General features: G+C 39.4%; 1 protein-coding gene across 4 annotated transcripts in view; it reads left to right on the forward strand.

Annotated features, from left to right (window-relative positions):
• Positions 1–12,976, forward strand: part of ptprub (protein tyrosine phosphatase receptor type Ub) — a 228,644-nt gene that overhangs the window by 160,195 nt on the left and 55,473 nt on the right. For all 4 annotated transcript variants that reach the window (XM_008432338.2, XM_008432339.2, XM_008432340.2 and 1 more), the window contains exons 9-12: positions 1,057–1,166; positions 3,877–4,078; positions 7,661–7,763; positions 7,841–8,108. In XM_008432338.2, coding sequence (XP_008430560.1) covers positions 1,057–1,166; positions 3,877–4,078; positions 7,661–7,763; positions 7,841–8,108 — 683 coding nt within the window. The remainder of the gene's footprint in view (positions 1–1,056; positions 1,167–3,876; positions 4,079–7,660; positions 7,764–7,840; positions 8,109–12,976) is intronic.

Genomic DNA, 12,976 nt, shown 5'->3' on the forward strand with positions numbered 1-12,976 from the left:
AAATGTTATCACAGGAAATGTTAAAGTGGAGAATTTCCAGCACTGAAATATTTGACTTTAGGGGTGTGTGAAGTCCTTAAGAAGCTCTTTTAAAGTATATCTCTGTGAATATAAATCTGTTGTGAAACAGCTCCATACTGTATGTCAGCCGGTTTCATTTAGGGTGAATTTAACATAAAGCGGTTTTGTACAGTGGAGTTGTTATGCATGTGTCTGATCTGAGCGACCCTGAATAAGTGTCACAAAAGACGTTTTATTTTCAGACTGAGATGTAAAGGAGAAAACGAGGACAATCTTGAGAAAGAATTTCATGCCTCTTATCTTCTATCTGCAGTGGCATATCGTCTGCATGGTGGTGGAGAGAAAAATCAATTCTCCCATGAAAAAAAAAATCTAAACAAACAAGATTTCTTACAATGAGATAAAGACACAGACAGCGATCCACATGCAATTTTAAAGCAAGTGTTTTTTTTTTTGTATTTTTAGCTGTTAGGATAACGATATCTATATATATTTTAATACAGAGCATGCCAATTATGAGAGCTTTTTGCCAAAGTCTTAGTAAGCAACTTTTATCTGAATTCAAAGAGACAGCTCAGCTGTTTTGCTCTTGCTTTAGCCTCAGGCCTGAATCTAGCAGTGCTCCTCTGTACACAGACTATGAAGACACGGCCTGCAACTGTACAACCCAGAAAATGGCTCCCACTTAAATATTCAATCATTTACATTCATGTCAAAATCAAATTTCCAAGCAAGTGGGTGATATATTCACAAATATATTTAAAGTTTCATGGAAGATTGCTATGGAATTATGATACTTTGTGGAAAGTTTTCTTCTCATGTGTGTTGCAGATAAATCCTTCATGCGGTTTATGTATTAAAAGTGTCCTTATTAGATCTTTTCTGCCTGTCTGCTCTCTGGTAGTGAGTTTCTCTTGTGGCTCTTTGTTCTGAGCCACTGTGACATTCACTCTGGTGATATTGACACGACAGGCTCATCGTGGGATCAGCACTTCAATTTCCCTGACAAATGTTTGCTCTGACAATTTCCCGTAGTTCCCGGAGGCATAGCGCCAGAGTCGCTCACCTTCACCCCTCTGGATGACATGATCTTCCTGAAGTGGGAGGAGCCTGTCGAGCCCAACGGCCTAATTACGCAGTATGAGGTGAGCCCATGGAGACACTTCTGTTAGATTAACTGACATAGTTCATAGAACAGCACAGACACACATGGAGTGAAGCGGTATGCTTCATTTTTACATAACAAATGCGCAGTAATATATATTTTACACTAAAAGTTTTGGGGTCAAAAGTATAAAATTCTATTTTTAATTAATTTTATTCATGAGGAAACAAAGTCTGTGAGGAGTTTTGAGTCTTATTTCAGAAGCATTGAGCCCACAAAATCCAAGGAATCTAGTTTGAAGAATCTCTTTGAACTTTATTTTGAAAAACCAATATAATCTCAGGTTTATGATCATTACTTAGTGATATTATGCACTGCTGTTTATTCTTTGCTATTCCATGTGCTGATAAAGAAAGACACTTCAAAATTTATATTAAGACTTCACAAGCAATTTATTTAGGACAACAAATTCACGCTTGATGTATCTTGTGTCACTGTACGAAATTAATCATATTTTGTTCTCCTTTATAGATCTTTGGCTAAAACTCCAAAATTAAAAGAAACGCAAAATAATTAAACATACTATTTTTCCTGTAATATGTTTAGGCTCCTATTATATGATGTTGTATAATTTCTTGGATCCCCTGCATGAATTGGTGTTCGAGAGTTGGTCAAGCGTGAAATCATCTGAATCTGATCAACCTCAATCTCTCTATGTATCTCCAGAAATATCAGATATGTGCTGTTTGATTAGCGAGCATGTTGAGGGGTACTGATATCGAGAGACAAACAAACATTTAACCTTTAAGTCAGGGGTCTTCAAATTCAGATTTCAAGGGCCGGTGTCCTGCGGCTTTTAGATGTGCCCCTGGTCTAGCGCTCTTGAATCAAATGGCTGAATTACCTACTCAGTATGCAGTCAAGTTCTCCAGAGTGACCTCATTATTTGATTCAGATGGGTTGAAGCAAAGACATTGGCCCCAGAGGCCTGGATTTGAAGACTCCTGCTTTAGGTTTTAACAGGCAGATGCTTGAGAAAGAGTCTGTTTTTGTTTTTTTGTTTTTTTTAAGGAAAACTCTGATTTTTAACATATGCAGGTACAGTGTGTTGCTGATGTTCTTTTAGGAACTTCCCAAACTCTAATGTTAGGCTGCTTCTAATTCTCAAAAGCTAATACTCCAAAAACAAATGTAGTCCAAATTTGCACTCGTTCAAACGGAGGAGCCGATACCAGAGCAGAAAATATCTGTTATTTCCTGGAAACCGAAATGTGCCAGTTCTTGTAGTGTTTTTGTTTCCCTGGGGTGAAAAATACCCCCCTGTCCATTTACTGAGTCATTTTCAGTATCGCTGGCACAAAGCAGATTCAGTACACTGCGTGCTTAATCACTAAAATCTTCCACTGGTGCCCCCTTTCAGTGCACGGTTCACTGTGTCCGTACTAACAAAAATAGCAGTAAGGGCTGGATACGCTCGCTGACCTTGCACACAGGCTTCGGCTTAACATTGCACTTGTCCCATTGGAACAGAGGCTGGCACTCTTAATCAATAACTCACACACATTTGTTTTAGCTGTGGGGCTTCCATTTAGCTAGGTAATGATTTTGTATTTACTGTACACTCTCTGTCTGTGGTAAGCAATCAGTAGGTCTGCTTACCGATCCTCACAGCAATGGTTCCTTTCTTGACCTCTTGTGCAAGGACTTTATTTAATCAGACCCCTAGGTTGACAAATAAAGTGATTTCTGCACCAGATGTTTGGACTTTCTCGTGAGGATCACTGTGACCTGACAGAGAAAGTTGTGAGAAATAATCTTCATTACTCTTAGACTGAATCATTGACCACAAGGTCTTGAACGCCATCGGCCGCCCTTCACTCTGCAAACCTCCATCGCCGTTCTGCCAATCATCTTCCATCCTTTTCTCCTCAGTGTCCCTTTTCTGTTTGCTTAATTTCTAATAGGTAACAATTATATTGCAACAACAAGGAGGCATGAGCAAGCATTCTGATTAGAGAGAGGTTGGGAGGTACCCTCAGCGTGTGATGTAGGCACACCCAGTTCATAATGTCTGCTCATGTTCGTTTCTTTAAATTAAGAGGACCTTCTTCAGTTCTGATGTACGTCCTAATATCCTCACCCTAATTGCAGGCAGGCCACATCATTTAGCTCTCTTGTCTCTTTCAAACAGTTCAAGTGGAAGCTCTCCGCCAGGCACATGCGAGGCAAGAAACCTCTTGAAGAAAAACTTTCTGTAAAATTACACTTTTTATTTTTAAGGACGGTGATCTGTGGCATTTTGTTAACAAGAGTTAATTGAACTTATAAACACTGATTTAAACACTTGAGCATACTTTTTAATGTGGGGTGTCCAGAGTTTTTGACCTCAATAATGCGCTACTTAGGCAAGCACTCATTCATCGCTCGCATTAGTTTTTTGAAAAAAAAATTAAAAATCCCACCACGTTGCTTAAACCCATGCAACTTAACAGTGGCAATGTCAATTAGGTCTTATTCATGTGAAATTATAAACTGCACCGGCCTAATCAGCACAACCATTTAAGAAGCTAATTTATTTCTTAATTGAGTGAGTCATAGTGAGTAACTTCTATAGAGCCTTTCAAGGGGTGAGTTAATAGTCTCACATGAAATCTGTCAAAGTCTGCAAACACAGCTCAGAATCAGGGCCAAGGTGACTTGCTCTTATCCAATTAAATGAACTCATCTTGTGTTTTCTCACCTGCCAACAGATCAGCTACCAGAGCACTGAGTCGTCTGATCCAGGCATAAACGTCCCAGGACCCAGACGAACCGTGTCTAAGCTCAAGAATGAGACGTACCATATGTTCTCCAACCTCCACCCGGGAACGACTTACCTGATCTCTGTTCGAGCACGAACGGCAAAGGGCTTTGGCCAGACTGCCCTCACCGAAATCACCACCAACATCTCAGGTACAGACACCAATTTCACCAATTCCCTGTTTCATAACATACAAGTTATGTACACCTTGGTACATGCACTTTGTTGGCTTCCTGCACCGTTGACAACAAATGAAAAATAAATCGATTTTAAACTGTGGACTTAAAAGACATCTTACAATCAGTTTTTGAGATATGCAACAAATATTATGGCTTCATTTTTTATTTGAATGCCATCGTTAACTTCAGTTCTCGTCATATTTAGCTATCCATTCATTTAAAATGCTTAAATTTGAGTTTCAGCAGTTAAAGTCTCTCTTTAATATTTTCCCTCCTGTGAAAATTGTTATATTTACAGTGCATAAAAAGAAAATTCCTTAACTAGATGAAAAAAACGAAATATAATTTTTGAAGTATTTCAACACCAGAAAAGAGGAGCACAAGAAAGGGTGAAGGCACACAGATTGGTATTGTTGGTTAATTAAAGAAATGAAATAAAGCAAAGGAACCTCAATGACCCCAGGAAAGCTATTATGAAAAACCGCAGGTAAAACATCTTTCTGCATCATTTCTGAACAGACAACTGCAGCATGGAAAGAAACGGGTGTAAATTGCTCACATCTCCTGGATTTCACGGGTGAAATCCAGGCGAAATCCATGTATTAGTGAAAAATGCTTTGTGAATCCAGAAAGAAAACATGTTTCAGGAGAAAAATGGTTGTAAAAATGTTGAATATTGCACTACTTTTTAAATGTATCTCTTAGATCGGAGCCCTATTTAAATTATTGTTGTTTGCGTCAGTCTTGTTTCACTAGATAGGTCATGGACAGTACACCATAAAACACTTTGTTTATTGACTTCAACAACATCCATCCTGTAGCCTTTATATTCTGCACAAAGTTCTTAGCCATCATGTAAGAATTTCGGGATTGGTCTCTTTCGACCTCTGTGTTTTTCCTTCACTGAGGTAAAACTACAGCTCCCACAGTGGAGGAGCCATATTTCATCACTTCTCCAAACTTGCCGGACGCTGTCAGCTCACAGTCCACAGGATATAAATTAACACGTAGAAGGCAGAGAACCTCCTCAGAGGGAAGCATGTTGTGTGCAGCGCATGAAGAAAAATACAGACACATTCATGAGACATGAATGTCACTTCCAGGAGTCTCTGAGCCTATTACTAGTGGTAGGATTTCAGCCTTTCTGTTGCCGTTTCCTTTTGATGATGCATTTGCGCTACAGCTAAAGAGTGGGATTACATCTCAGAGGAGCTCACCGCAGTCCTGCTGTTTTGCCCTCCCTTTCTTTTTTTAGCCCATATCTCTTCACAGGTAGGTTCAGGTTGTGTGTTATAGATTAAACCCGCCACTCTGGCCTGTTGGATGCTTACGAGAGAGACTTTTGGCACCAATCCAGACCACGGATAGACTTCAAAAGTCTTTGCAGATCATCATCTTCCGGCTTCAGCGGCCCACAGTGCAGAACATTCACTTACGCTGAGCGTCTCCTAAATCTGCGCTGACAGCTAGCAAACACTGAACACCTTCAGCAGCCACTACTGTCAGCATCTCTAAACAACACCCCACCTCACAATACCTGACTGCACACATTTCCTCACTGGCCGGCGCACTTATACATTCAGCGGTGTGCGTCGCTGTGGCTGATGCACTAATATTCTTCAGACAGACTGGACCTGGCAGCAGGCTTCAAACCGTTTTTTTCTGCCATGCTCCCTTAGCATCAACAAACACACACACCCGTTTTTCTTTAAAGCCGCCGCCCGTAATTGATGTCAGCTCTATTCTGCCGCAGTATTAGCAAACTGCCTTTTAATTCGATAATTATCTATGCTTCATGAATAGTTTGCTCTGCTTCCCCCTTACTAATTGACTGCTGATATTAAAGAGAAATGTGCCACAACATCTCTGGGGAGGAGCGCGACTTTAGCCAAATCCCTTCAAATGAGAAAGCCATTCAATTTAGCCTCACTCCTGTGATTTTTAATTGGCGCGGTGTCCAAGACAACTGGAAGGGGAATTCGAGTATCGTGCTTGAAATGAGATTGTGGGTGTTTGGTGTTATATAAATGTTGTGTCTCCATGCTAAAAAGGAGTAGGCATTCTGCTACTACTAATCTAAATCATTGTCGTTGTTGTGAAACGTCGAAGGTGCAGTTGAATTAGTACTGCCTTAATGAGCAATGTGAAGGCAAGTTTATTTGCTTCTACGGCACCTTGCAGTAGTATTCATACCCTCGTGATTTTCTTACATTTTGTCACCTACCTGAAACTTAAATGCATTTAAATTGGATTTTGTGTTATAGGTCAACACAAAATGATGCATACTTATGAATGAGGAGAAAAGCCAAACAGGATTTTCAATTCTTCTGAGGATAAGTCTTGAAAAAGTATTCAGCCCCCCAAAATGAATAATTACAGAGCTATCTTTTGCTGCAGTCATAGTGGCAGGTCTTTTACGGATCTGGAGAGTATATTTTTGCCTATTCTTATTTGTAAAATAGGTGAGTTAAGTCTTTGCCTTGGCCATTCTAACACATAAATTTACTTTGATCCAAACCATTTCATTGTAGCGCAGACGGTATTTTTAGGGAAGTTGTCCTGCTTTAATGTAACCCTTTGCCCCGGTCTCAAATCATCTGCTTTGGTTACAGGATTCCCCTGTAATTAATTTAGTCCATTTTCCTATTAACTCTAACCAGTTTCCTTGTCCCTGCTGAAGAAAAACACCTGGATAACATGATGTCGCCACCATCATATTTTATTTTAGGAAAGGTTCAGGATTGATGTGTAGTGTTAGTTTTCTGCTATACATAGTGTTTTGACTACTTATATCCTCATCTGATCAGACAAACTTCCTCCACACATTTGCTGTGTCTCCTAAATATTTGCAGCAAAAGGAGCACATTATAACTTTCCTTTTACAATGGGTCCCATATTGTAACCCTTCCATGGAGAGCAGATTTTTGGAAAGCAAGACTAATGGTGCTCCTGGCTCCTGTCTGCAGATTCTCTCATCTGAGCTGTGAATCTCTGCAGCTGCTTCCAAAGTAACCATGGGCCTCTTGGCTGCTCCTCATATTAATATTCTCCTTGCTCGGCCTGTTGGTTTAGGTAAAATGCCATGTCTTGGTACTTTTGTAATTCTGCCATTCTTCTCAGGTGGCAGATAAAATAGTGTAATGTGGGATGTTCAGAGCTATTTCAAGACCTCTTTAAACCGTTTTAAACTTCTCCACAGTTTTAATAGTGGCCTGGTTTTATGTCTGTGTTGCGGTGTTTGTTCTTGAATATACGGCATTTAAACTGAGATTAAATCACACATGTTGACTGTTTATTGTGATTTTTGAAGGCAATTTTCTGCATTTACTTTAATTTGGGATTATTGAAGTCTCCTCAATAGAAATGTGATGTTCATTAAAAAAAAAAAAAAAAATGTGCAAAATTGGCAAGTCCACACTTTCCATGCATGCACTTCACTTTTTTTCAGTTATAGACTTTCTCTTGGTCTCTCACATAAAATCTCTAAAAAATAGGGACTGCATGTGTTGTCTTTGAGACCCAAACCCTAAATGTGTCTGCTATGTGTGCTTCCAGCTCCTACATTTGATTATGGAGACATGCCGTCACCTCTGAGTGAGACAGATCATACAATTACTGTGGTGCTGCGCCCTGCGCAGGGCAGAGGAGCGCCGGTCAGGTAAGATCACCTCAAACGAACATGTCGTGCTTTTAATACCATGGTCTATTAAAGTTTCATATCCACTCTGTTCCCAGCACATACCAGGTAGTGGTTGAAGAGGAAACTGTGAAGAAAGTGAAGAGGGAGTTGGGGCTTCAGGAGTGCTTCCCGTTGCCCATGTCTCACGGTGAGGCTCAGGCGCGAGGCACGCCGCACTACTACGCAGCCGAGCTGCCACCCAGCAGCCTGCCAGAGGCCTTCACTGTCGGAGACAACCACACATACAATGGCTACTGGAACACCCCACTGGACCCGCGCAAAAGCTACCTGGTCTATTTCCAGGCAATGAGCAACTTCAAAGGGGTGAGTGATGAAACTCCGGCCAGAGATGTTGCAGATCTGACAGTATTTGATCACCAACCTGTAAGCATAAGTGTTTAAAGCTATTCCATTGAAGGGCCTTTTTGAGTAAGTCTGTTTTTCGTTTTTTTTTTGCAGCTCTAATTATGTGGTTAAAGCTGCAGGGCACTTGGCATTGTCTGAGATCACAACGCCCCAAATTATTATTTGTGCTGTTAGAGAAATTGTTGGTCTGAAAATAGGCTGCAAATGTTTACATCCCTCTGTTTTTCGATTCTTCAGAAACAAAAAATTTCTGAAAAGGGAATTATGTGCATTCAGAAAAGAGGACCTCTGACTAGTTGGAATTATCTAAAGTCCAGGCACTTTTCAGTTCCAATTCAGTGCTGCTTCCCTGCATCATTGTTTTATAGCAGACAAATACTCTAGACGTCCCTCGGGGTATGCCACATTACCTGTCTAGATTTCATCACAGAATAAGTTCCTACCTTTGTAAGGCAATTACTTAAACATAATTGGGTGAAGGTGCAGAGAAACAGAGGTAGAAAGCTGGTGTTTTAACATGTGTAGTCTATGAAACTTGACTGTGATGGACAAAGGTGTTTGCTGCAAGGCAGTAAAGAGTTATGTCACTTTAACATCTTTTGAAAATTTACTTTCTTTCTATGCTGTGCTGAAGAACAGTTAAACATTTCACATTTTTATACATTTATTCGCTCATATAATTTTTGCAAAAAGTTACAGGGCTTCACCTTTTCTGTTCAAAGTCTGTGCCAAACACTGACTCGTTGTGACTTGCATATCAGTGCTTGGTGTAGGTCTCAATTTGTTGGAGTTCTTTTTCCTGTATATTTTAGGAACGCTAACTACAGACGAACTGGGTTAAGTTTCCTGGTTTCAGGTCCGAAATGTCAATAAGCTTTAAACCACTTTACCAATGGTATGTGGTCATAACATATTGTCTGAAATTTTGAAGGAATTCGCTCTTTACCTCCCACACTTTATTCATGAGCACGTTCTTTGAGAGAACAGTGAGGAAGCCCATTCCCATTGATGAGAAGTAATCCTGTATTTTGTGTCACTGTTGGCAGAACTGATTCCTGATTTCATGTCCTTGATACTAGTCAGACTCATTAAAGTGGAACTAAACCCAATGTTAAAGCACAATGCGGCCCGCCAAGTTTTGAAAAATTACACCAAAGTTGGCGGTGCCAAGAGACACTGAGGGGCGCAATCAAGTGTGGGGTGAGGGGATCAAGTGGAGGTGTGAGTCTGAACAGAAAACCCATCTGTTCAACAAAATCTTGTATGCAAAGCATAGCAAAGTTTTCTAAGCCATACACAAAACATATTTTGTCATTGCTAAATCACAGACAGGAGACCAACAAAAGGTACTGTAGGTGGAGATTTGTCAGGTACTCCTGATACCAATCATTTGAGAACATTGATCCCTGAAATTAGGTTGGGATGTCTGTGATTTTAAGCCCATCTCACACTCCTGTAGAAAAATCAGTCTGCTAATTAAATGTGGGGATGGGTTTAGTTGGTCTCGTAATGCTGAAGTGAAGCTAATTTAGATTATAATTTAGTCTAAATGTAAACAAAACTATTTTTTTCATTCTATGGTGTTTTTTGTTTGGGATAATAAATGTCTTTGTAATTATTTAAGATCCATCTCCTCTTTCTCCACTATAATCTGAAAACAGAGTGAACTGTCACCGTCTCAACTAAATCAGTTGAATTTGAAAAGTGACATGTGTCACTGCCAAAACCTTTGGCCGCGACTGCAGCAGAGAAACGACGCAGTAAATAACTTTTTATTTGTATCAGTTTGGCTACTTGAGTCTCGTCTGTTGATGGTTCCCATATTTTCCTTTTTGAGTCGAGTATGGAATATAAAGTCCCACAAATAGAGCTGGGTGGCTCATCCCTTCCAGTATCATCTGTTTCCAACTCAGTGGAGAAGCACATGGAGGAGAGTGCAGTGTGAGCACTTCACAAAACTAGCCTGCTAAGCATGGGATTAGACTGGGGACGCCTGGCTTTACCAGCGGATGGGATTATGTTTTGTTTGGCCTGGCGAGGGGCCAGCATTCTTGACCCATGGTGCCAAATCATACAGCCAACATTGTCTCCAGTGTTTCAAATCCTGCAACGTACAGTTTCATTCAGTGCTGAAATCTTGCTCTTGTTGGTCTGAAGCAATCCTCTGTACGGAACAAAACACACACACACGCACACCCACCTACGCACACACACACCCCCCCACACACACACACACACACACGCACGCATGTGTGTTCAATAAAAAGGTAAAAATTCATGATTTCCCTCCCAATAAGAGAAGCCATTCCAAAGTTTTAGGGTTTATGGAAGTGAAAGTATACAGAACAGGTTGTTACTTGTCCTATAAGTTACAGAAGGAAATAAATGGCGACATGTCACAGCAAGCCTGCAAACAAAATGAACTGCAGTAATAAAAAAAAAAAGTGACAAATTCACAAAGTAAAATGGATTCAGAAAGCATGTAAGCCGGGCAATTAGACTACTAACAAACCAGCCAATCATGCACCATGGTACTTTTGTCTGATAATAGTGTTATTAACATTTGAGAGCCATCATTTTTCACCTCACATAGTGATCTGACAGCAGTCACATTCGAGTGTTTCTGAAACAGTCTATTAAAGCCAGATGGTGATGTTTGGCTCATGGAGTCTGTTTGGACCAGGAATGTCCCAGCAATTGCTTAATGGCTGCTGTTGTTTTGGATCTTTCTGCTGATCCTCCAGGTGTAACTAAACAGGCCTTTCACACTGCACTGCACCCACAAAATCCAGGTTAAACTAACTTCCAGTTTTGAATTTGTTGGATAAAAAGCTTCACCTCACGCATTGGCCAATGTATATTTAAAAAATATTTATAATTACATTTTCTTATGACATTAACTGATAAGATTTTTTTTTAAAGTTGGTCTGTCGACAGATTTTAGCCAGTTCTGATTTGTACTATCACCTACTAAATATCTAGTAATGCCATGAAGACTAATAGTCAGTATTGTGTTAAAACAAAAATAAACGGAACTCTAAAGAACTTTATACTATTTGACTATTTGTCAAGTGCAATATTTCACAAAATATGCATGTGTTTCTACAACGTATATTTGTAATAAACTGAAGCCTTAGTTTATTTATTGTAGCTATACAAGAGTCTTAAGAATCCATTTTGTCATCAGTCAATTTTTGTATTGTGGGAAATATAATTCAGTTTTACAGCTCTGCAGTGAAAAGACATTTTATTAATTTAAAACAAAAAAAATATGAAAACAAAAAATTACATTTCAAACTAATACTGGTATGTTTGTTATAGTAAGAAAACAGTAACAGACTGAAACTATCAGCTTTGTGTGCCAAGCCGCTTTTCTGCAGCAACAACTTCCATCCCAACGAGACCTGTTAGAACTTAGATATGGTGCATTCGCAAATCATAAAAGCTAGGTTTTTGATCAGTTTCAGTGCATCTCTGTTTTCCACCGGACAGTTAGTTGCTTGCAGCAGCAGAGGTCCTGATTTAAAAATGAAACATCATAAAAAATAATGTGTAAATCTTCTACAATTGATTTCTGATCCAGCGTTCTGTGCGCTACTGTTGTTTTGACATGTCAGATTTAATAATCACTTCAGGTCTTTGTGTCTGAACCTTTTCATTAAAATTCAAGATGAATTGTCAGGCCCCTTAATTGCACTCATTAATTCAGTGTTTGTGTGTGTGTGTGTCCTTTTTTGTTGTTTACCTTTATGGAGGCCAAACGCCGCAGTGAATCCTCTTAAAGACCAGTGGTGTTGCAAGTAGTTTCATTGGTTGCATTTGACCCAGAATATTTGGAACTTCATCCCCACTATTATCTCATAGTAGCTGTCAAGCTTGTGTAATTGCTGCAATTGATCGCTCACAACAATAACAGACTGTTGCTTTGTAGGTCACACCATCACAATCTGTAACGCTTAAACTATTATTTTGCAGCTTTACCCACTGACACACACACACACATACACAAACCGTGTGCTGTGGAGCCCTGTGTTGTGCTCTGGCATTTGTGTTTTGTATTTAGAACTGCCAGGAATCAGCAGCCCCTCTGGCATGACTGGCACTGCGCACAGAGACATGTGATGTATGTTTGAGAGTCTGGACCTTGGCAGTTTACTCTTCTGCTGAGCTCTGGCGCATTGATTTAGGTGCCCATTTTACTGAATGTGTCTCCATCCATCACAATAGCTTATTTGTTTACTGCAGCAAACGGCTGACAATGTATGTATCTTAGTTGGCCAAAGCTTGTAATAACTAAATGTATGACTGATCTCAGCTGCTTTGGAGGCAGAATTAGATGAATCAGTTTCAGTTTTTATTTTCTTAAAAGAAAGAAAAAGAAAACTGTTTTATATAATTAAGCACTGAAAGCTCAAAGTCAGCTGCTCAGTGTTGCAGTTTCAAAGAACAAAATGAATTATTATTATTAATTAAAAGGGTTATTAATTTGTAGAAATTAAGGGATTTTGAAATATGTCACAGAAGCTTCAACGATTTTAAATGCAAATACTAACTCTGGGGCCTGAGAATTTCTATTCATGCTTGAAATGTTTAACTTTGAAAAGTAAATGCTTATTCTTTCCGTAACGTTTCTTTTTTCACCATAATGTATAAAATACTTTGCTCAATTCTGTTTGGTTTTAAATGTAAATAAACTGCAGCATAATTTATCACTACATGTGCATTTTAAAGCAGTCCTTTGGAGATGTAATGGCAGATAAACAAATCTTAAGATTGCGAAATTATGAAGACCTAAATTAGCGCCATCATTGCCTTTTTGACAAGAT

The sequence above is a fragment of the Poecilia reticulata genome, linkage group LG16, assembly GCF_000633615.1.
Source record: "Poecilia reticulata strain Guanapo linkage group LG16, Guppy_female_1.0+MT, whole genome shotgun sequence".
In the NCBI taxonomy this organism is placed as follows: Eukaryota; Metazoa; Chordata; class Actinopteri; order Cyprinodontiformes; family Poeciliidae; genus Poecilia; species Poecilia reticulata.